Raw genomic sequence first — 23063 nt, forward strand, 5'->3', positions numbered from 1 at the left:
CATCATCAAAGTAAAGCAATTATTGGCACCTATGGAACCTGCAACTTTGTATTTCCAAGAGTTGGCTTATTATAACTACAGCATCAAAGTGCTGTCTTGGCAAGCATATATCTTAACAGTTCATTAATTCAACATAACAGAGTATGTAGCAGGAAATAAGGACATATTTATTATTTGGTTTGGGAAATATAGCTAAAATATGTGTATATTACAGCTTGTTCGAAATAATACACAAACGTCTACTTAGCGAGGACAAGTACTTATTTCTTTAATTCAGCATAAACATTAACTTTTATTGGTACAATTTAAAAATTGTAGCGCACATTAAAATTGCTGACAGTGAAAACAACGAGAGGCGCTATGTAATAGCATGCGTTTGGGAACAATAATATCTCGCAGAAAGATGCTGGTCAGCGAGCGCCGATGAGCGCCTCTAGCGCCGCGGTGAGGCTGGTGTCGGGATCCCGGAACGCTGCCGTAATCCCTTCGCTTTGATCACGTGAGTGCTCCGTGCCAAACGGGAAAGCGAGTCCCTCCCGTTGCCTCGCTGCCGCCATTACATCGCTATGCGAGGTGGGCTGGCGGAGTGCGAGCGGCTGTGGGCGCAGTCACACACATACACACACACGCTCTCGGAGTGAGAGTCACACATATTCATGCATACACACACATTCACTTACGAATGTAAGATTAAAGGCACCGAGACATAAACAATGCCTGTAAAAGGACTCGCAGCTTCCGAAGCCCGTTGGTTACAATAGCGGGCATATCGGCATTTTCACAAACCTGACTTTCAAAGGGCATTTTTTTTGTATTTTCATTTTTAAAGGGATAAAGACGCGAATCGCGAGTCAGCCGTTTTCTGTGTTGTGCTTTAAGCTTTGGTCAGCTAGCGTGCTAGCTGGCTACATTTCTATTTATTAATCATAACGCCAAGCGAGGATTGCCACCATTACTGAGCTGTCATCTTCGACTTCGTGACTCTTATTATTATTAAACATATTGCTATTGTTAAACCTCGAGAAACCTCCGGGTTTAGATGGCTGTGAAAGGACGTTTCGTAATGACATAAAACAGAGGAAGGAAGGATTTTAAAACCCTTGTTTTGTGTAACGCACTGCTGTTTTGTGATGATAGACTGACAGGCTACTTTTTTTCATTTGTTGAGGAACTGTGAACATATTGAACATTCAAGAACGTTTGGCGGCTAGGACATTTTTGTCGCTCGCTTAACAAAACGGAAGAGACAACCTTCTATTTTTGTATGCAGCCTGGTGTTATTTGCAAAGTGAAACGGGGATTAAAACATTCCTGTTCTCTGTTGCCTCTAGTGTACTACAGTTAGGGAACGGTGGTGGTAAGAAAGATATACTATTTATAGCACTTGCATTTCTCGAAAACTATCACAACTGGTGCATAAGATTGTGGGCTCTGGCGGTTCGAATTTTTAATCTCCTGCTTTCGAGATCATGTAGGACTACGTCTTCAACGTTTTTGCACAGCATGGTCGGTTTATTGTTGGATATAATGATGATAGACATTGTTTTGGCGATGTGCTTTTTGTGTATGAAGTTCTGAAAACCCCGGGACTGCACTTGAATTGTTGATCAGTTTTTTTTTTTAATGTTTTTTTTTCGCAAGGAAACAAGAAAAGACATTGTGTGGATTATGCTGTTATTTAATCAATAAAATAACAACACGAAGACTGCCATGGATATATTGTGGTATTTTCCCCTACTTGGATTAAAACAATGATATGATGATATGCGTGTGTGTTTGGTGATGATTCTGTTCGAACTGATCAGGAATCTCAGATTTTTTCAAATCTCCACACGTTCGGATTTACAAAATAAACTCATTTGTTTCGGGGGCAAGAACGGAAAATGCTGAAGATCGCTCTTGTTAGCAAATAATACGATTGCATCTCATTTTGGAATCCGACTCGATCGTGAATCATTATTTAATTGTCTATCCATTTTTATTATTTTCGCCGTTGCTGTGGAGGAATTTTATTCCAGATTTCTGACCTGCTCTGGCTGTCATTATCCCCGTTTTGGCGACAGATACCGTGGCTGACTTGTGAACGAACCAATTCTTCACCACGACTCGGTCTTTGTACCGACACAGGGATTTCGACATGACTAGCACCGACAACCCGGTCGGCGGACGATTATGACTACAGCAGCGAATTGGGTGGCTAACGGGGCGAGTCTTGAAGACTGCCACTCCAACCTCTTCTCCCTGGTACAGTAAAGCAAATCACTGTTTAGTGCAAATAAGGCGTGCAAATCAAAACGAGATGCTAAGTGGAATCCTCCAGTAAGATGCCAAAAGGAGCCACGGTTTGAATATTTTTGTGCTTGCGGTGCAAAGGTGAACCAATTGCCTGTGTCGTGATTAGGTAATCATTAACGCGGGGTAGTGATCCGGCTGTACCAGCACACTGAATTGATCTCAATAGGCGAGATAAGATATGCCCACAAAGCATTTACCCACTCATTTGCGGTTTTCGTTAGTAGCATCTTATTTCTTTCTCATGGTTACCTTGAAGTCTTTAGCGAACAAAATAATGTCAGCTATTTTGGACCATTCCTGCTGTATCTTCCCCAGTGTAGCACCTAGATATTGGTCAAAGTGTTGTTGCTAATGTATGTTACATCCACGTGTGTGTGTGTGTCTGTGTGTGTACGTGCGCGCGTTTCCCCCTAAAGTTAGACAAACATATTGCTAAAGATTGACCACTTTGTTAAACGTGAAGTTGCTGAAAGTTAGGCTACTTGATGCTGTCAGTGTGTAGCGTCAAATCCCAGCAGTTTAGTCAAGCAGCTGCCGTACATTGTACTCAAACACGATTGTAATTGTATAGCGTTTGAGAAAGAGCTTCGGATTATTTAACACCAATAGGCTACGTCCAATGTGGTGTGTCACGTAAATGTAATATATAGCAAGAAGAAAACAAATCAGTGGCAGGAAATTAGAGTATTTTACAGATTGTTAGGATCTGGATTAATGTGAGAGTGACTGTGAGATATCAAAAAGCAACTTATTCCAACACTTAACGCCCTGGAAAGCAGTCATTGAGAGGAAATAAAATTATTCAGATGAAGTAGGCTACCGTAAGTGTCACTGACTCGCCCACTGTTGGGGTGTGGTTTATTGAGGCAAATCAAACTTTCCAAATATCAGCTTTGAGAACTTGGTGGCAGTCTGCATTGTGTGCTGTGTTGGATTGCTTCGGTGAGTTTGCATTGTCGGGTACATTCTCAGAAAAAAAGGTATCAAAAGTGCCTGTAAAGGGTCAGCCGCTGGGGCGGTACCTTATAGGTACACTAAACATAGCCCGCAGTACATAATTAACTTTTAATAATATTTAATTTTTTTTTTCATTATCATAAAATGAAGTTATTAGTAGGCTAGCCAACTAGAACAGTATTGTACTTTCTGGGGACATTTGGGAAATGTCCCTAATAAAAACGTCCCTCCGTTGTTGCTTTATTTCTGAGAGTGTATGTTCACATGCACATAAATCAGTGCACACTAGCATACGTAGAGGCGGGAACTGTAAGCTCGGTTTCATTGTACCAGAGTCCCGAGGTGTTCCAGGGGTCGACCAGGCCACAGGTTATATTGTGGTTTATGCAACAGGGGAAGGCATTCTCCCCACATAGCCTACACTTCTAGCCCTGAAAATTCAGTAAAGCTACTGGTATACAATTCACTGATGATTCTCGTGTACTTTACATTTAGGCCCTTTGTACCCGGATCAGTAAATACTTACCCCCCTTAGTTGTGCCATTTCTCAGTGAACACCACTGTCACTGAAAGGGGGCAAATCGGCAAAGGGGATCACCCTCGATGTTTCTGGGAGCACCCTAAATCTAGACGCTGGGCTCGTCTTTACAACGATGTTCCCATTCACAAAAAAGAAGGGAAGAGCAGGGACCTGGCAAGTTTCCACGCTTCTTTCAGATAATGACTTCATCAAAGCAGCGAGCGAAGAAAAACACACTCTGAATATTTATAATCGGAGCTGCACGGAGCCGCGCTCCAAGCGCTGTTTGCAATATTGAGGAAGGGGGGTTACAAAGAATTGTAACGCAATTTAACGGGAGTAAGACGGCACCGATCGACCCCAAGTTTTACGGCGCGCAGGTGCTGCCAAAAACGGTGCTGCGAGACAAGGGGTTTGTTATTTATTTGAATTTTCCATGAGCCAATAATCGATGCCCTTCTCTATTACAATGTGAATGACAGTTCATATGGCGCGCTAGGATAATTAGTGGCTTGCCTGTGCTCTGTCTAATTTTTCCCTCATAGTTCTAATTGATTTATGTCACTGTTAGCTAATCCTGAAAATGTGTACTTCATTAACGACTATCATTCATCTGAGAAAATTGAATAGCGCCGGGCGCAACTGTCTCATCTCGGGACCTTTGATTTGACAATAAATTAGGCAATATCTTGCTCTCCAGGAATGACAAATCAAATCAGAGGCAACAATACTGTTTGAGACTTTATGCAGGGAAGTCTGTTGAACCTGTAATTCTTGAATGGGGGATGGGGGAACGGGGGGTTGCGTTTTAAATGAAATTACATTTAATAGCGCTTGATTCCTGGGTTAGCTCAGCGATCGAGTCTCTGGCACCACTCCGGGTCATTCTGCTGTGAGGGCTCCGAGTGGGAATGTGAGGACGGGGGCCGAGGCTTTGGTGTGCGGAAAACTGTGCAGCGTGTGTTTCCCTGTGTGCGGGCGGAGAGCGCAGCGCCTGCTCTGTAACTAGGGAAGGCTCTCTGTACTGACTCATGCTGTAGTCACTGCTCAAATATGCAGCTCTGGGAAAACACAGCCCATGACGCAGGAGCAGCACTGGCAGCGGTGAACACACACGCACACACACACACACACACACACACACACATAGCCATGCACACACACGCTCACACACACACATAGCCATGCACACACACACACACACACAGACAGCCGTGCCCACACACGTACACACACACACAGCCATGTACACACACACACACACAGCCATGCACACACACACACACACACATAGCCATGTACACACACACACAGACACAGCCATGCACACACGTACACACACACAGCCATGTACACACACACACACGCTCACACATACACAGCCATACACACACATGCACACATAGCCATGTATACACACACACACGCTCACACATACACAGCCATACACACACATGCACACACAGCCATGTATACACACACACATGCACACACACCCATGGACATGCACACACACATGTACACACACACACATCCATGCACACGCACACATGCATGCACATACGCTCACACACACTCACACACACACATGCACACACACTGGCTTTTGATGGAGTTTTGCATTGGCTGGCGTTTGCTGGGCGTCTCCTGATTGGCAGGAGCACATGTTCAGACGCACACATGTGGCATTGTTTGGCTTTAATTAAAGAGCCCTTCGCTGGCCCATAGACAGCACGGCTGCTAATTAAGGGCTTTCACGTGGAAGTATAGCGAGATGCTCATTAGCCCTACAGTACGCCAGCAGCCAGCGAATGTAAGGATGACACGACAGAGGGGGGGATGAAAGAGAAGGAGAGAGAGAGAGAGAGATGAGGTGGAGGACAGAGCTGAATCCTGCTGTCTGTATCTGGGTTAGTGGCTCACTCGACGCGAGGCTAATAGTGTGCGCAGGGATTTGAGAACGGTCTCCCTGCTCCCGGGTCAAGTGCTGCAGCTAGCCCCGCCGCACGCTGCCTGGATTACACAGCTTGGCCCGGCTTCCCACGGCTCAGTGGAGGGTCCCTGAAGCCACCGCCGATCCCCCCCGTACCCGTCTACAGGTGCCCCCACCTGCCCGGCCCTGCCTGGCAGAGTCACGTCTTCTGGGCACGAATGAAATGGAGAACCCACACGGAAGCGCCCCCCCCTCCTCCCCAACTGCCATTAGTCTATTAATGAGCTCTGTCACTCGTTAATAGCGTGTTAATACAGGAGGGGGTTAATGAGTGGGAGGTGGGGTGTTGGTTGCAAAGGGCATTGGCTACGAATGCTAAAAGCGGGAGCGGGACTTGTTCCTGGAGAGGATGGGAACCTGCTGTTCTGATTTGGCTGAGGGGAGGGGGTTTGGAAGAGGGGGCAGAGGGGTATTTTGGATCGTGGTGGCTCACCAGTTATGTATGGAGGGCCGCTGTGAGCTATTCTTAGCCTCCGGTATTCTGGCGGGCAGGACCATACGTAAGGAGAGGAAGGGACTGCAGTGGGCAGCAGTGCCATCGCTGGTGGGGTAGGTGTGATGAGCAGGGCTGTATGGGTTTTATATATAAATGCCCTGAAAGTTGTGCCTCTTCCTGTCAGTCTTATGCCTGCCCAAACCAAAAGGTATCTGTGTCTTACATATTATCTGTGTTTTTAGATATTTTGAATATTTGGCAAAATGGCTGCATCTATCAAACATTTCTGGCTACTAGTGGTGATGATGCGTTTATGTGGTTCTGATTGGCTAATAACAGCCAAATTGGAGAATGTATCCCCACCTAGAACCCATGCAAGTTCATTATTGGCATCCAGTAATTTCTTTTCATAACTACAAGCCACTCCCATCACATAATCTCATGAGCTGAGCATTGCAAGCATCGTGGTATTTGATCTCTGCGGGTCAAAATACCACCTTTGATGAACTGAATATTGTATCTGAAATGATCCACCTCTACTCCTTGACTTTAATACCCGCTGCTTGCTACGGAGTTATTGACAAAGTTAGCCAGAGTGCTAACTCAGCTACCTAGTAGCAAACTGCTAACATGTATCAAACACAATCCAAAAAAAGCTAAATAGCTATGTAAGGTACAGCTTGCCACTGCAGGAGTATTGTAGCATTAGCTACCTAATTGTTGTGACACACTAACAAGAGAAGTTTGCGTGCGCACATGTGAAAGAGTGAGAGCGAGCCGGGTTAGTACTAACTAGCTAATCATATTTACATTGTAATTTGTATTCGCTATCTAGAGAGACACCTTGGAAACAGTTGGCTGTATTAGCAGGAAAATATGGAAGCCAGCTAACATCGGCATATTTACCAACTGTGTGTGAACTCATTTAAATTCAATTAAATTATTTTGAGATGCTTGCAAGCCTGCTGAAAAGTTTGAAAAGGTGTAAGGCTAGAACAAAAGTGTAATGCTAGTGCAATGACTAGTGCTGTGTAGTTGCAATGCTGTAATATAGATACACTAGTACTTTTTAATCTTGTTGGCTAAAATGATGACAGAAAATGTTGTCAACCACATCTGTTTTCTATGATGAAAACAAGATACCTTAATAAAATACCCATTATTGACAACAACAAAAAAAAGCCAAAAAATAGTAACTTTATAATCAATGAATAAAAATTAATCTCCCACTGGGCCTATACTCAAATTAAAATAAGATAAAATATGAATACTTTTCTCTCACAAGACGGTGCCTGATTTATCTGTAGAAATCACCTCTGCATAGAGAGAATTGATCTGAATTAGACTGAAACTGTGCTTTTTGTTGACTAAAACTATTTTAGTTTTCCTTGATCGTAACTACATTAATACAAACAATATTCAAATTACTAAAATGGGACTTAAACTAAAATGTAATTTATTCAGAAGACTATGACTAAAACTAAATCAAAATGACTTGTCATAATGGATACTGAATGAATACTACTACTGTGATGGATAGATACCACAGTACTATAGGGGCTGTGCCTTTAACTTTAGTATTGTCAAGTTATGATGTGCTACCTGGATGTTAATTGTATAACTATGGACTTTTTAAATGCATTTTTACTGGATATTTGGTGAGTTTTTTTATTTTGTAGGAGTAGAATTGATATTCAGATTTGGTTGCTTGTAATGACAGAATGACACGGAAGTCTCTCGGGGAAAGGTGATGTCACTTGACTTTTGTCAAGTTTGTTGTTGTATCATTTGTATGCAACAAACAACTTAACAGTTTGCTTCAGGGAAAACACTTTTCTGTCAAGCCAGAATACACAACAGGGAGACTATAAGATCATGGCGTCGCTGTAAATCAGAAAGCTTGTTGTTATGAGACCTTGAAATATTATGGGATCTCATAATATGTTAGGAGGACGTATAAGTTTAAAGAATATCTATTTGTAGCTCTCATTCTTTTCTTGGAGTAGGGGTACATTTCCAAAACTCTTAGTAATTCTGCTCATTCTGCGTGACTTGCAGTCCCAGTTCTGCAGGGGTCAATACTGAGTTTGATGATATCTGTGGTTCTGACAGAGCTTGCAAAAGAGCAGATCATCACAACATTGTACATGCACCATTAAGTCTACAGGGCAGAATATGTAGTAATGTGGGATAGTCAAAGGAAATCGACTACAGTCATAATTAAATGGTGAAGGGGGCGGGTCCACAGTTCTGCGGGTGGGTCAGTGGGGCGGGTCCTTGTTTCTGTTGGTGGGTCTTAATCGTCTCATTGGTGCACCCTTCTTACTGGTGTGAAAGAATTCGGTTTTTCAAGATGAGAGCAAACATGTTGACATGAAGGCCTCATTTTCATGTATTCTAGATTGTTTTCAAATAGTGTGTGTGTCTGTATGTATTTGGACAGTTGTTCTTCTGTTCTTTTGGTTCTGTAGACTGGCACATTGAATTTGATTTGAAACAACAAACATGTGCAATGGACAGTTGGCATCTCAGTTGTTTGATTAGTCAGGTGTATCCAATCGCTTCCTTAGTGCAGGTAAAAGAAAGCCTTCAGTATCTAGTCTTGATTCTGTGTTAAAAGTTTATATATTTGTTCAATTATTTCTGCTCATTGGAGTTAAATAGACAGTCGTAGAAAATTGGTATTCAACTTAATTGGATAGGAATAATTAGCTGTTTTGCGAATGTGTTTCTTTTGGCCAGGAGCAATTAATTGAACACCTAATTAGGCTTTGTTGAAAGAGCCGCCTGTCTGAAAATGTCTTTGATGAGCAGATATGAGGAAAGTTTGTTGAAGAAAGCCCTTACTTGTGTGTTCATTATTGTCAGTAATGCGTTCCCAACAATGTGTTCCTGTCACAGAGGACTTGTAGCAGATGAACTGCAGAGATGTTAAATACAGATAGGTGTGTAATTAACAGCTCAATCACAGCTAATAGATTGAAACAAATTGGAAGAAAAAGCGGCACAGCACACAGCGTGTGCTTCCAGGGCTCGAACTGAATAGAAATACACATTGAAAAATAAATACTTTCCGGAAGCAATAGCCTCTCCAATAAAAAATGCATACTTATTGTATTCAATTATACTTATATTGAGTTAATGTATTCTTGTTATATTATAGAATACATATGCTGCACAATGTAATTCCTAATCATTTGGAAATTAGTACGATAGTTTACAGTGATATTCCCTTCACTGCTAAATTTGCCATAAACTGTCACCTAAAATTCCCTTAGTAAAAGTATTTTAGAATAAAAAAAAACCGAGCTTGTACCATGACATAACAAAAACATAACAGTAACAAAACATAACATACTGATGAGAACAGGGCAGTCCATTCCTGCCTACAATACTCACATTTTCCTACTATTAAAGGTTATTTAGTGCTCACCATAAAATATAATCAAAATCATATTCAAAGCCCTTTCTATTATGTTCAGTATGAATTTAGTTAAATTCTCATCCCAGAATGCATGACTGTGCACAGTTCCTGTCCCGGCCCTGCCCTGGGTTACCTGGGTTACCTGTGTACGGACAGACAGTGAGTTACCTGGGTTACCTGTGTACGGACAGACAGTGAGTTACCTGGGTTACCTGTGTACAGACAGACAGTGTGTTACCTGGGTTACCTGTGTACAGACAGACAGTGTGTTACCTGCATTAGCTGTGTACAGACAGACAGTGAGTTACCTGTGTTAGCTGTGTACAGACAGACAGTGGGTTACCTGGGTTACCTGTGTACAGACAGACAGTGTGTTACCTGTGTTAGTTGTGTACAGACAGACAGTGTGTTACCTGCGTTAGCTGTGTACAGACAGACAGTGTGTTACCTGGGTTACCTGTGTACAGACAGACTGTGTGTTACCTGGGTTAGCTGTGTACAGACACACAGTGTGTTACCTGCGTTAGCTGTGTACAGACAGTGGGTTACCTGGGTTACCTGTGTACAGACAGACAGTGCGTTACCTGGGTTACCTGTGTACAGACAGTGGGTTACCTGGGTTACCTGTGTACAGACAGACAGTCGTTCACCTGGGTTAGCTACAGATAGTCGGTCAGTGGGTGACCTGTAAACAGAGAGACAGCAGGTTACCTCAACTTATTCAGGGCACATAGCCACAACCTTCCAAACTATTATATCCTTCATAACGACTGCAGTTTTCCTCCTCAATACATATCTATTTCACGCATACAGAAACACCAGCGATTGCCATTGCTTAGACAAGTGCATAATATTGAGGAATTGTATTGTCCTTATCTGGGTATATACAGTATAAATGTCTACAGTCTTAGTAAATGTCTACATGGACAAAAATGGCATTTTTGGCAAATGGCTGAGACAAACACTATCACACAGTCAACATTCTTCCATGCCCCTTCAGGCTAGAGCCCCTCCAGGTTAGTGCCCCTCCAGACCAGAGCCCCTCCAGGACAGAGCCCCTCCAGGGTTGTGACCAGCCCAGAGGACAGTTGTTTTTCTTGTGGGACATTTCTGTTTACACTGGCAGTTCTGCAGGCACTCAATCATTGGCTGTATTCTCCTTAGACCCACTCAGTGGGGACACCGATTAGACCGCTCTCTTCCTGAAGGGTTGTGTATGTATAAAGCTTGTGTGCATGTTTGGGGATTGTGTGAACATTTTCTGTTCCACCTGTTACCCCTGGCTCAGTTTACCGATTGGGTGGATTGTGTGTGTTGGTTCATGCAGAGGTCAGAGTCAGACCACAGCAACGCATTTCATACAGACACCAGTGCAGCTGTTACTAATGTGCTTATCAATACATTTTGCTGAAATGTCAGCTCATGCAAAAGAATGGATTAAATTAAATAATCAAGGGCAGCAGCTGGTATTGAATTCGGAAATGGATACGGCCTGCCTGCCCTCCCCTGGATTAGGAGGGGGGAAAACAGAGCGATAGAAAGAGAGAGGGAGAGAGAGAGAGGAAGAGAGGGAGAGATGCTGCGCATTTCCCTGTCATTTATGGTAAACACAGAATAGACCCCTAAAGCAGTTGAAATTTTATCTTCCTCGCCGTAACCCTGGAGACAGAATCGTGAAAATTGAATAAGTTGCTGAAGTCTTACAAATGTTTTATGTTGCCTAGCAACAGTGCGCCCCCCCCCCCCCCCCCCCCCCCCCCCCGCGCTTCCTTTGCTGTATTTCTTACCAGGCTGTCAGAGTTAATTAAGTTACACGGGGGGGGGGGGGGGGGGGGGGGGGCAGGACAGTAGAGGGAGGTGGAGCTTATTTATCCACGCTGTCAGGGTCCAGTGCTGAGCTGCTCCTCTGCTGAAGGGTGGAGCAGGAGCCCTGTGATTGGCTGGCCTACCTGTCACTCCACCGCAGGCAGGTGTTGCCCTAAAGGCCCGCTCTAGCAGGGCATTGGAGAGACGCTGGCAGGGAAGCCAGATCAAGGCATGGCTGCTGTCTCTATCAGTCTGTGAAAGTCAAGTGCACGTGAAGTAGTGATGTCATGTTTCACAGAGGGGGCAAGTGGAGCACGGTGTTTGACCTTTAACCTTGACACGGTCTGTAAAACACCCGACCTCAGCGATGCAGAGCCTGGCCATGGTTGCTGGAGACCTTGAGCTTGGCTTATTCCACAGGACCCGGAGGCTGGATTTGAGTGTTTTTGAGTGAGATACAGTCAGTGACACTGCGTGATCTGCCAGGATTCATTATCAGGCATTTACAGTCTGTTGTGCTGGTCTCGGACAAGATCAGTCAGTGGATTTAGGTGAGATCAGTTGGTTACTCAGACGAGATCAGTCGGTGGATTTAGGTGAGATCAGTCAGTGGATTTAGGTGAGATGAGTCAGTGGATTAAGGTGAGATCAGTTGGTTACTCAGACCAGATCAGTCGGTGGATTTAGGTGAGATCAGTCAGTGGATTTAGGTGAGATCAGTCAGTGGGTTTAGGTGAGATCAGTCGGTGGATTTAGGTGAGATCAGTCAGTGGATTTAGGTGAGATCAGTCAGTGGATTTAGGTGAGATCAGTCGGTAGGTTTAGGTGAGATCAGTCAGCGGGTTTAGGTGAGATCAGTCAGTGGGTTTAGGTGAGATCAGTCAGTAGGTTTAGGTGAGATCAGTCGGTTGGTTTAGGTGAGATCAGTCGGTGGATTTAGGTGAGATCAGTCGGTGGATTTAGGTGAGATCAGTCGGTGGATTTAGGTGAGATCAGTCAGTGGGCTTAGGTGAGATCAGTCAGTGGGTTTAGGTCAGATCAGTCAGTAGGTTTAGGTGAGATCAGTCAGTGGGTTTAGGTGAGATCTGTTGGTAGGTTTAGGTGAGTTCAGTCAGTGGATTTAGGTGAGATCAGTTGGTAGGTTTAGGTGAGGTCAGTCAGTGGATTTAGGTGAGATCAGTCAGTGGTCAGTGCGGTTGTGAAGCCCCGCAGTGAGAGTGATTCTGTGGTCTGGTCGGTGTTATAAACGTGTACTGTATTAACATTAATCGGCTGCTTCTGCTTAGCACTGCTTACACAATTATCCTTGAGGAAAGCACATAATCCCCTGGGAAATATGCCTGCCTTATGCAACAGCATCATCCACTGCTCACTGCACTCCTCTCTGGCTGTAGCTCTCCCTGTTCCTCTCTCTGTGTTTGGCTGTTATGTAGTCTTTCCCACCTTTTGTGACAGTGACCTGTTTAGGGTTCTTGTCTTCAGAAAGCATTAATCTCCCTCACGGCAGAATGAATCACGCACTGTTATCTTAAGCCACTCGAACCCTGGGACTGCTAAATCATGACCTCCAGGTGCTGCGGCAACCTCGTAATTTAGACCACGGAGGAGGCGTTCCTGCCTTCCGCTGCTTCCCGTAGCTCCGCCGTTAATAACCGAAGCGTCGGCCGGTCCTTCTGCGGTTAAACGCCGGTAAATCTCGGTGAACGGCGACCCGGCCATTTGTGGTGCAGAGTAATGAGGCCCGGGCTCTGGCGGAAATGCTTAACTGTATTCCTGCCGGACCGGAGAACGCCAGGCTGGCCGAGGATAAGCCCCCACGCTGCGAAAACCCCCAAAAATAAGTCAGTCTCAACAACAGTTTTTTGTCTCATATTTAAACTTCAAATCTTATTTCAATGACCTTTTGGCAGTAAGACAAAAAGCTGGCCAGTGAGGTGAGCCAGTTGGACTCGTTTCAAGATTTGTCAATGGGCTTTAAGGAAATGTAACTTGCAAGGGTATGGGAACTTAAAAATACGCTAATATTTTCAACTTGAGTTATTCCCTCCCAACCCTCTCATTACAAGATTAAAATACTAGTCAAGACAGGCTTTTTGTGTTGTGCACCGTGAGGGAGGTGCTGTAATTGTGTGTGAGCTGGTGTGACAAACACTTTTTTTAATGTTGGTATATTTTGGGGCCAAGATGTGTTGCTTTTTTGGGCTTGCCGGTGGGTTTGCAGTAGAGGTGTTTGCTGTTGAAGGGTTGGGGTGATATCGTACCTCGACATTCTCCAAAATGAACCTGGGCTGAGAAGTTCTTCTGTGAACTCATGGATTTTATTTTGTTGTGTAAAATAAGTCTGACGAAGCACAGTCTTGGTAATGGTAAATGGGCTGTATTTGTATAGCGTTTTTATCCAAGGTGCTTTACAATTGATGTATTCATTAATCTAGTCCACACACACTCGTGCTCCAACAGCAATAGGCTGCAGTTTAGGGTACCAGTCAGCTCGTCAGGAGCAATTGGGGGTTTGACGTTCTGCTTAGGGACACTTCGCCACGCCGTGGTTGGGGGATCAAACTTTCCGGCTCATACCCCCTGAGATAACGCTGTCCGTCTTGGTAAGCAGGACGTTGCGGACCCTGCAGGCTCTCCTCCTGGCCAGGGGCAGGGGCTGGTGGTGCCTCATCCGCACGGACGGAAGGGCTGTTAATGACGGAGCGTGCGGGCGGAGAAGGTGCCGGACACTGGGTAAACACACACACCGTCGGCCATGACAGGGCCTGAGGCCATGACAGGCTGAGGCCTCCTCGGTTACCCCTCCCCGGGGTCGTGGGTCTATTTTGGGGGCAGATTATGGACGAGCCGGTGTTTATATCTGGGATTACGCCCGCGCTGTAGTGCTGGCGTGAGGGCTGTGGTGCCGTTTCTCTGTAGGGGACACGACTCTCCAGGGAACAGCTGCACAAAACACCCCCCACCCCCCAGGAGAGTCATGGTCACGTGTGCCGTGCTTGTGACCGTGATGCGCCCTAACCCCCCCCCCCCCCCCCACAGTGACACCCCCAACCCTCCATACACATACCAACCTTCACATAGTCACCCCCAAATGCTCCACCCCCCCCCCCCCAATACACATTCACTTCACACACCACCCCACACAGACGCCCTGAAAGGGAGAGACGGGGAGGAGAGAGGAGAGAGGGTAGAGGGGGGGGAGAGGGGGAGGAGAGAGGGGAGAGGGGGAGAGGGAGTCCGAGTCCATCCAGACTCTCTTGGAAACTGCCTCTGGAGCATATTTTGTGAACTTTTTGGTCGTTTCCCCAAATTTCCTTTAATTCCACTCCTGTTTTTAACACTACATGTTTACTACATGTAAATTTTTTATGTGAAGATTACACCAAGAGAGAAGTATGGTTTCCATTGTGAACTTGTCCAACTGTCTACACAGTTTATCTAAATGCACTCACTCTTTACTATGTATTACTCTATGTACCTTGAGATAATTCCGTATGTGACAGAGAGGTTGGACATGTGGCTTTCTCATCTTCTGATACTGAACATAAATATGCTTCATTCTATCAAATGAAACTGAGAAAATGTCCGCAGTGACCCTGTCAGCATCTCTCTCTCTCTCCCTCTCCCTCTCTCTGTCATAAAAAATAAAAGCTATAGCTTGTGGCTCTGCCAAAATAATTCAATTCAATGCTTCATAAATACTGAGGTATAAATATAAACTCAGTGAGCAATTTATTAGGTTGACCTGTACATCAGCTGATTGCAAATATTTAATCAGCCAATCGTGGCAGCAACTAAATGCATCAAGGCATGCAAACATGGTCAAGATGCTCAGCTGTTGTTCAGACCAAATTTCAGAATGGAGAAGAAATGTGATCTAAGTGACTTTGACTGTGGAATGATTGTTGGTGGCAGACAGGGTGGTTTGGGTATCTCAGAAACTGCTGATCTCCTGGGATTTTCACGCACCATAGTCTCTAGAGTTTGCAGAGAATGCTGCAAAAAACAACAAACATCCAGTGAGCAGCAGTTATGTGGGCAAGAACACCTTGTTAATGAGAGAGGTCAGAGGAGAATGGGCAGACTGGTCAAAGCTGATAGGAAGGTGACAGTCACGCAAATAACCTTGCATTAGTACAGTAGGCAGAAGAGCATCTCTGTACACACAACACGTCAAACCTCTAAGTGGATAGACTACAGCTGCAGAAGACTTAATAAGTCTAAAAGATAAGTCTAATAAGTACCTAATAAATTTCTCACCGAGTATAAAATGCAATTATATCATGAAGGCGTTTAACAAAAATACAAAAATGCAACCTGTTTCCGTGAGTCTCTCAACCAGTTGACTCTTATTAAGTAGCTCAATTCCAGCAATTATCACTACCGGACAGCAGTTAAAATTACTGAAGTGTCCTGAAGTACCCGCCATCACTATTTACCACTCAATTTCCTGCCCACCCAAACATCCGCTCAACAGTGTCCAACAGTCAGCTTTTACAATTCCTGAAAAGCACAAGAAGCCTTGCTGTGGGAGGTGTTCGTACTGTTGCAAAATGTAGTTTCATTGAGAAAGCTGTATTAAAATGGTCTGCAGCCAAGCACGTGCCAAGAAATCCAACATTTATAGTTTTCTTTTTCAATGTTGTTTAGTCTAAAAGTTCAAATGAATTGAAAAAATTATAACTTTGATTAAAACCTATTTTACGTCATGCGGATACTGATGAGTGACAATGAAGTATACTAGAAGCCCTAAAAGACCATGTATTCATATGTTTAATTTTTCTTGTGATAACGGGATCATTTTCTTTGGTTTCTTGAGATCTCAAGCTATTTGTCATTTTCACGTTATAACAGATGTTGTTTTCCCAAGATGAGCTCTCTAGAAAAGACCTCTCGAGATGACAAAATATCATTATCTCCCAAGATAAGGTGATGTGGAGATTTAGTACACTCATGTTTATATTATCTGCAGTAGCGAGGAATAAAGCAGTTTCAGCCAGAGTCAGGCCTTGAGTCAGGGCTGAATCAAAGAAAAATGTGACGTGATGATCCTCCTGCTCCTCTCGTATGGCTACGCTGAAGGACTGTATCTTTCCTGCTCTTTAAAATTGTTCCGCGGTTTTAAAAGCAATCATCTCGTCGTTTTTTTCTGAGTTATTTTTGTCATGATCGAAGTTTTGTTTTCATGAGATCTCGAGAACATTATCTCCTCATCTTCGGAAAACAACATCTGTTATAATATGAAAATGACACAAATAATGAGAGATCTCGGGAAAACAAAGAACATTATCCCATTATCATGGGAAAACGGAGCAAAATAAAATTTCTGAAGGCATGGCTTTTTACGGCTCCGTACAGAACCGACAGGATAGAGTGGTGTTTTATTCCTACAGACTGAGCATTTCAGTTAAAGCAAAGCCCCATGGGTAATCATGGCTCCCGCTGCATGTGGCAGTCTCCATTAAAGCCACTCATAAATTTGGTGAGCCACCTGTTTTTTTAATTGACTAATTAGCCGAATACACACGAGTGGGCAAAGGTAGCCCAGTCAGATCCTGGATGATCGTTTCATTTGGCCAGAAAGACGGGCTCTCCCGGTCGCTTTAACTGTTCGGTGGGCGAAAGCGTTAAAGCATTAGCACAATCAACACAATTAACACGAGCGCCAGGCCACATGTTGCGCAGGGGCGGCGCGGCTTAAAGAGCTCAGGGCTAATGGAGGTGGTGATGAATAAGCTGGGCTATGCTAATGAATCTGCGCTTAGCCTAAACGGCTCAAAACGAGGGACCTTCATTCTCAGGAGGCTGGTGAGTGAGCCTAAGGAACACGTTTCTGGGTGGCTCGTTCGGTTAAGGCTAAACACCGTGGTGCGTGGATGAGCCTCACACGGTGGGGTCACATCTGGACCATGCTGGGGCCAGCTGTGGCTGGTAGCCTCATCGGGCGATACACCGTTAGAGGGAAATAGGTGGTTAGGGGTGTTTGTTTCATCGCTATCTAGTGACCCATGCTCACTGGTCGATGGGGCGCCAGTGGGCTGCATGTTAAAGCCAGGTATGAAAGGTCTTCCTCTGACTCCACACTATGTGTGCTTAGCTCCAGTGTGAACAGAAGAAGTTGAGTGGTTGGGTGTGCTCGGTACGTATCATGGACTGAGTAGGGGGCTGCAAATGGGAGATGGAATTAATTATAAACTAGCCGGTCGGTCATTTATTCCGACTGGACATATATACCACAAACTGGACCTGTACAAATAATTAAAAAACATTCCAATCCAGGACTGGGCATCCCAACCCTAGTAGCAATAGCTACCATGACATCAGGGAATAATTATTTCACACTAACTTGTTGCATAGGATTGTATGGTAGGCCATGCAATAGATGAGGCTTGATTCAGTGCTTGGTACTCTCTTGACAAGCTTGAATGGGCTGGTCACGGATCCTCAGAAATAAAATCTGTGCCCGTCCAGCAAGACTTGTCCCACTGGGTACATTCTGTACAGATTCGCTGACCTGTATTGTACAGGGTTCAGATGGTATTATTAGTGAGGATGTACGTTGGTACGCTTCCATCCCTGGGTGAACCTCTTCTCCTTGTGAGGTGGTGGCCCTGATTGACTGAACCCCTCCTTCTCTGCCTGTTGTAGTGGCAGATTATTATTCTTTTTTATATATTTATTTCATATTTCATTATTAATTTTCTGGCTGTATTCCTCCCCTGCCCCAACAGGAACCCCCAAAATGCAACAAAACACCTGGTTTGGGAAGAAAAAATTGTCACATATTTTGCTGCTTCTCCCTGGAAAATGCTTCAGAAAGAATTGAAACTGGTCTCTTTTGGTGTCTTTAAATTCATGATTAAGGATTTGCAGGCTGCCTGATTTCTATATCTACATTAAGGCTACATTTGGTGCTGTGCTGTGTATTATCATTATCTCTAAGGGCTAATGTAGTACCAGGCCATATTTATGATTGGGATTTTAACTTAGTTTGCTGTATTTTTATATTTGTTATGTGTTTCTGTAATTAATCTGCTGCCTGTCTTGACCCAGTCAAAAATAGTTTGATCTCAATGAGCCTATCCTGGGTAAATAAAGGTTAAATCAAATAAAAATGAAAAGTTTGCTGAGATAATATGCAGCATCACAGCTATGATGGAAGCCAACCATGAATGCAGGTGAATGCATCATTGAGTTCTGGTGTCTGGTATCTCACCAACTGCTGCAGGTTTCATGGTACAGTGCCTGAAAGATGTCAACACGTGACACTTCCTGGCCAATCGCTGAGGGCGCCATTAACAGTCAACTAGGATTACATCTTTAAGAGCATATTAGCGCTTGTTACCTCCAAATGAGCACAGCATCTTACGATGATCGGGTCTATGAGCTGTGACCAAGAAAAAAGCCCACCTTGCTGTTTGGCATTTCACTGAGGACCATTATCTCTAAGGGTTAATGTAGTACCAGGTCATACACTGAGGACCATTATCTCTAAGGGTTAATGTAGTACCAGGCCATATCCTGAAGACCATTATCTCTAAGGGTTAATGTAGTACCGGGCCATATGCTGAAGACCATTACCTCTAAGGGTTAATGTAGTACCAGGCCATATGCTGAAGACCATTATCTCTAAGGGTTAATGTAGTACCGGGCCATATGCTGAAGACCATTATCTCTAAGGGTTAATGTAGTACCAGGTCATATGCTGAGGACCATTATCTCTAAGGGTTAATGTAGTACCAGGTCATATGCTGAGGACCATTATCTCTAAGGGTTAATGTAGTACCGGGCCATGCACTGAGGACCATTATCTCTAAGGGTTAATGTAGTACCGGGCCGTACTGTTAATTAACAGGTGAGGCATCATTGAGATTTTAGTAAAGATGGATTCTTTGCCGTTGGGAGAGTCTCAGGTGCATGGCTCTTATGGTATTCCTGCACGGATCTGTGCTCTGGCTCCGTGTCTCCTCAGGTGAGATATTTCTCACCGCTATGGAGTTATTATCCGACTAAGGATAATGTGGCCCTGGAGATTATATCTCAACCATCCGCAGAATTAGGGGAAGGAGCGTTAAACAGGCCGGCCTGCTAAACGCCGATTACGGCGTAGTGCGCTAAAGGAAGGTGTGGAGTTATGTGTTAGAGTAATGTGTGAAAACGTTAGATAGTGTCAGGTTCCAGATGTGATACCACAACATGTGATTGTCAGAAAGTGTGGCTGTAGACTGGGGCAGATAGTACGGCTGCAGGGTTTAGAACTTGTAAAAACGACACTACGCGCACGTACACAAAGGTGGCATACACTCAGAAAAAGGTATGAACGCTTGGCGTGTGTGTGGTCTATGCAGAGGGCATGTTTATAAGGTGCATGCATGGGGGGTGTGTGTGTGCGTTGGGTGTGTAAAATCTGTGATTCCTAAATAGGAGACAAAAGATCTGAAGCATGCCCCATGCACAGCTGTAAAACGGTGACCTGTGGAACATTGCTGCACTACGGTGGACTTTATTCTAATATCAGATGTTGTCAGTAGGCCGTGCTTTGACCGTACCGAAGCTTCACTCTCAGCACTGCTGTTCTGCATTGGCCCCTCTCGGCTGTGGGGTTAGAGCTGTCCTTGCTGCTGTGGTTGTTCTGCTGCCTCAGGTGAGAGGCTCTGGCCCTGACCCCGCCCTTCTTCTTCCCCGCAGGCGGAGCTGACCGGCATAAAATGGCGGCGGTACGGGTTCCGCGGGGGCGGGGGCTGTGGCCCGGTCATCTCGGCGCCCGCCCAGGACGACCCTGTCCTGCGGAGCTTCACGCGCTGCGTCCAGGCCAGCCTGCTGTGCGTGTGGCGGCGAGACGTGCGCCCCAACGCCAAGGAGCTGTGGATCTTCTGGTGGGGCGAGGAGCCTAACCTCGCCGACATCATCCACCACGAGCTGGAGGGTGAGTCTGCTGTCCCTGGGGGGAAAAGGGAGGGGGGTTGGGGTTAGCGGTGGTCTCCGCGGGTGACACGGGTTTAGCGGAACTTTCCGGATGCATCCGAGCGGAGCGGCTTCGTTCCCTGAGTCTCCCTCGCCAGCCGGCTCTTCTCGCGTGTTCAGGGGGCGGCGATATCTCACCTGACGAAGGTGCGCAGTCAGCACTGTCCGCCCTATTTATAGAAACATTTGCATTATCCGGCCTAGAGATATGTGGCGTGTTGATTCAGGTGGGAAAAGAGAGAGTGCAGGAACCGACAGTGAGGGTGGGGGGTGGAGAGGAAGGAATCGGGGGAAGAGAAAATAGGCAATGGAGGGGGGGGGGATAAGCGAGAGAAGATGGATGGATAGTGTAGTAGGAGAAGATAGCAGAATCTTTCCTCTCTTTCTCTGTCTCCCCGTGGTTATGAAAGCTGGCGGTTTCTGCCCGGTCCACCTCGTCGGCGTTCGGCGCCGGTGTTTAACCCTGAGGACGTTGTCACTTGTTGCCCCCATTGTGTCCTTAAAAAGCTGTTCTTCTGTGGCCGTGCCCTGGATGAGTAACGCGGCCCCGCTGCCGGGCGTGGTCTGAGGCCGTCACAAAGGCTCATCGCGCAGTGCCGGACTGCCCACCTCTTTCATGTCGCTCTGCGTGACGGCTAGGGGGACACGCCGCCCTTCACTTCTGCATTTCACAATCTGAGAAACATGAGCTCATTGCAAAAGTGTGAGGAATTTAAAAAACATCGCCATTCACAAGTTAAGAATTGTTCTACAGTGTTACTCCACAGAAATATACATATTTTTTTACAAATTACAGTATGGAAATGAATTATGCATTCGCAAGTGCAAGTTCAGAGAAAATGGTAAACATTGCGTTTTACAAAATATGTTTAATGCTTTTTGAAATTAGATCCAAGTGAATTAATGGGTTGAGCCGATTAATTCGGTTAATCCAGGTCACCCAGTTCATTGAGTTTGCTAGTGAGTTGATCTATAGGTGCAGGCTGTGGAGTTATAGCAAACATATCAGATCTCATTTTTGGGGACAGAGTTCCATTGATTTCCTTTGTTTTAGTAAAGAGCTGCAGTCGCTGTTGCATGCTGGGATTGCATTAGAACTGGACAGGTTCTAATTTAATAATGACTTAATGACTGTGTGTGCGTGTGTGTGTGTGTGTGTGTGTGTGTGTTGGGGGGGTTAATTTGCCTGTGTTTGGACCCTCCCATTCTGATTTTGCAATGGCCATTTTGCGGCTAGTGTGTCTAGAAGACAATTGGAATGTGCAAGTGACTTTTTTTTTTGGGTGGGGGTGCATTTTTATGTCCTCCTTGTGTGGCATTTTATGGAGTCACAGAGTGGGGGATGGTCTGGATTAAGGAGGAGCCCTGCCCCCCCCTGAGCGCAGACTGACAGGTGCTTTTTCCTCTTGAAGGGGCTACCCCCCCCCCCCCCCTCAGAGCGTTCCTCTACACAGAAATGTCTCTCTCACAAGCCCTGCGAGGCAAAGGGCAAAGGTCACTGAGCCCATAACAAAGACCTCATTACGCAGGGGGGACAAGGGGCTAGCGCTGATTCTGAGACGCAGAATTATTTACGCGGGACATGGGGGCTTGAACAATTGTATATGAACAGTAGCCAAACTATCTGAAAGTACCTGTAATTCCCTGTATTTGTATATACAGTAGTGCCTGTAATTCCCTTAGTACATAAAGTACATGCAATTCCCAGTCTTAGTACATAAGGTACATGTAATTCCCTGTAGTACATCAAGTACTTGTAATGTCCTGTTTTAGTAAATAAAATGCCTGCAATTCCCTCTATTAGGACATAAAGCACTTATAATGTCCTGTCTTTGTACATAAAGTTCCTGTAATTCCCTGTCTCAGTACATAAAGTGTCCTCAATTTCTTGTGTTAGTACTTAAAATATTCGTAATGTCCAGTAGTGGCACATAAAGTGTTTAATAAATCTCCTGTATAAGTACCTTTGAAGATGGTTGGCAGGTGTCCTTTCCCAGATGATCTGGCTTCTTAAGCCGTTTCTGTTTCCATTGGCATTGCTGTTACGGCGAGGAATAATTGAACTATTTACTGAAATGGAAATTTAAATGTTAAAGATAATTTTACTAATCTTTTCATTGATGATGGCGTTGAGTGCATTTCTTAAAATCATTCTCGCCTTAAGATCATTCTCGCCGACTACACCTACATTGCTTTTATGATTGCACTCCTCCTTATCAGCCGTAATTGGATTGCTTTGCTGTGTATATTGACCGCATAATCATGTGCTGTGTCTGACAGTAAATGAGATTCTTAGGCAGAGTAAGACTGCACCGAAATGCCGACTGTCTGAGAAGAGAGTTCCTTATTGTGAGCTAAAGCCGATTGCTTATTGTACCAGAAAAAAAAAAAAAACTTAAAGTGTCTGGCTGAAATGCAGCTTTGCCTCTCGTAAATAAAGTGCACTTTTCTGTCTCGATTTTGTGTACATCTGTATTTTTGTCATTTGACTTCGAAAATAAAAAAATAGCCAAGTTTAGATAAGTGCTTTTATTAAATTATACAGATAAAAATGACATTTTGTTGGAATCCAAGCAGCTCAGCTTAGCCTGGAATTTAAAAATGCACGGAAGAATTCCCTCATCAATGCATTAACAGGACAGATACCAGAATTCCCTGGAGAAATGCT

The 23063-nt window shown here is 44.8% G+C and overlaps 1 protein-coding gene across 2 annotated transcripts in view; it reads left to right on the plus strand.

The window, feature by feature from the left end:
• Positions 1-663: 663 nt before the first annotated feature.
• LOC133142011 (mediator of RNA polymerase II transcription subunit 13-like) overlaps positions 664-23063 on the plus strand; it is an 85177-nt gene continuing 62777 nt past the window's right edge. For both annotated transcript variants that reach the window (XM_061262919.1, XM_061262920.1), the window contains exons 1-2: positions 664-2244; positions 20120-20357. In XM_061262919.1, the coding sequence (XP_061118903.1) occupies positions 2173-2244; positions 20120-20357 (310 nt within the window). In that variant the 5' untranslated portion in view covers positions 664-2172. The remainder of the gene's footprint in view (positions 2245-20119; positions 20358-23063) is intronic.

The sequence above is a fragment of the Conger conger genome, chromosome 12 (genome assembly GCF_963514075.1).
Source record: "Conger conger chromosome 12, fConCon1.1, whole genome shotgun sequence".
Lineage (NCBI taxonomy): Eukaryota > Metazoa > Chordata > Actinopteri > Anguilliformes > Congridae > Conger > Conger conger.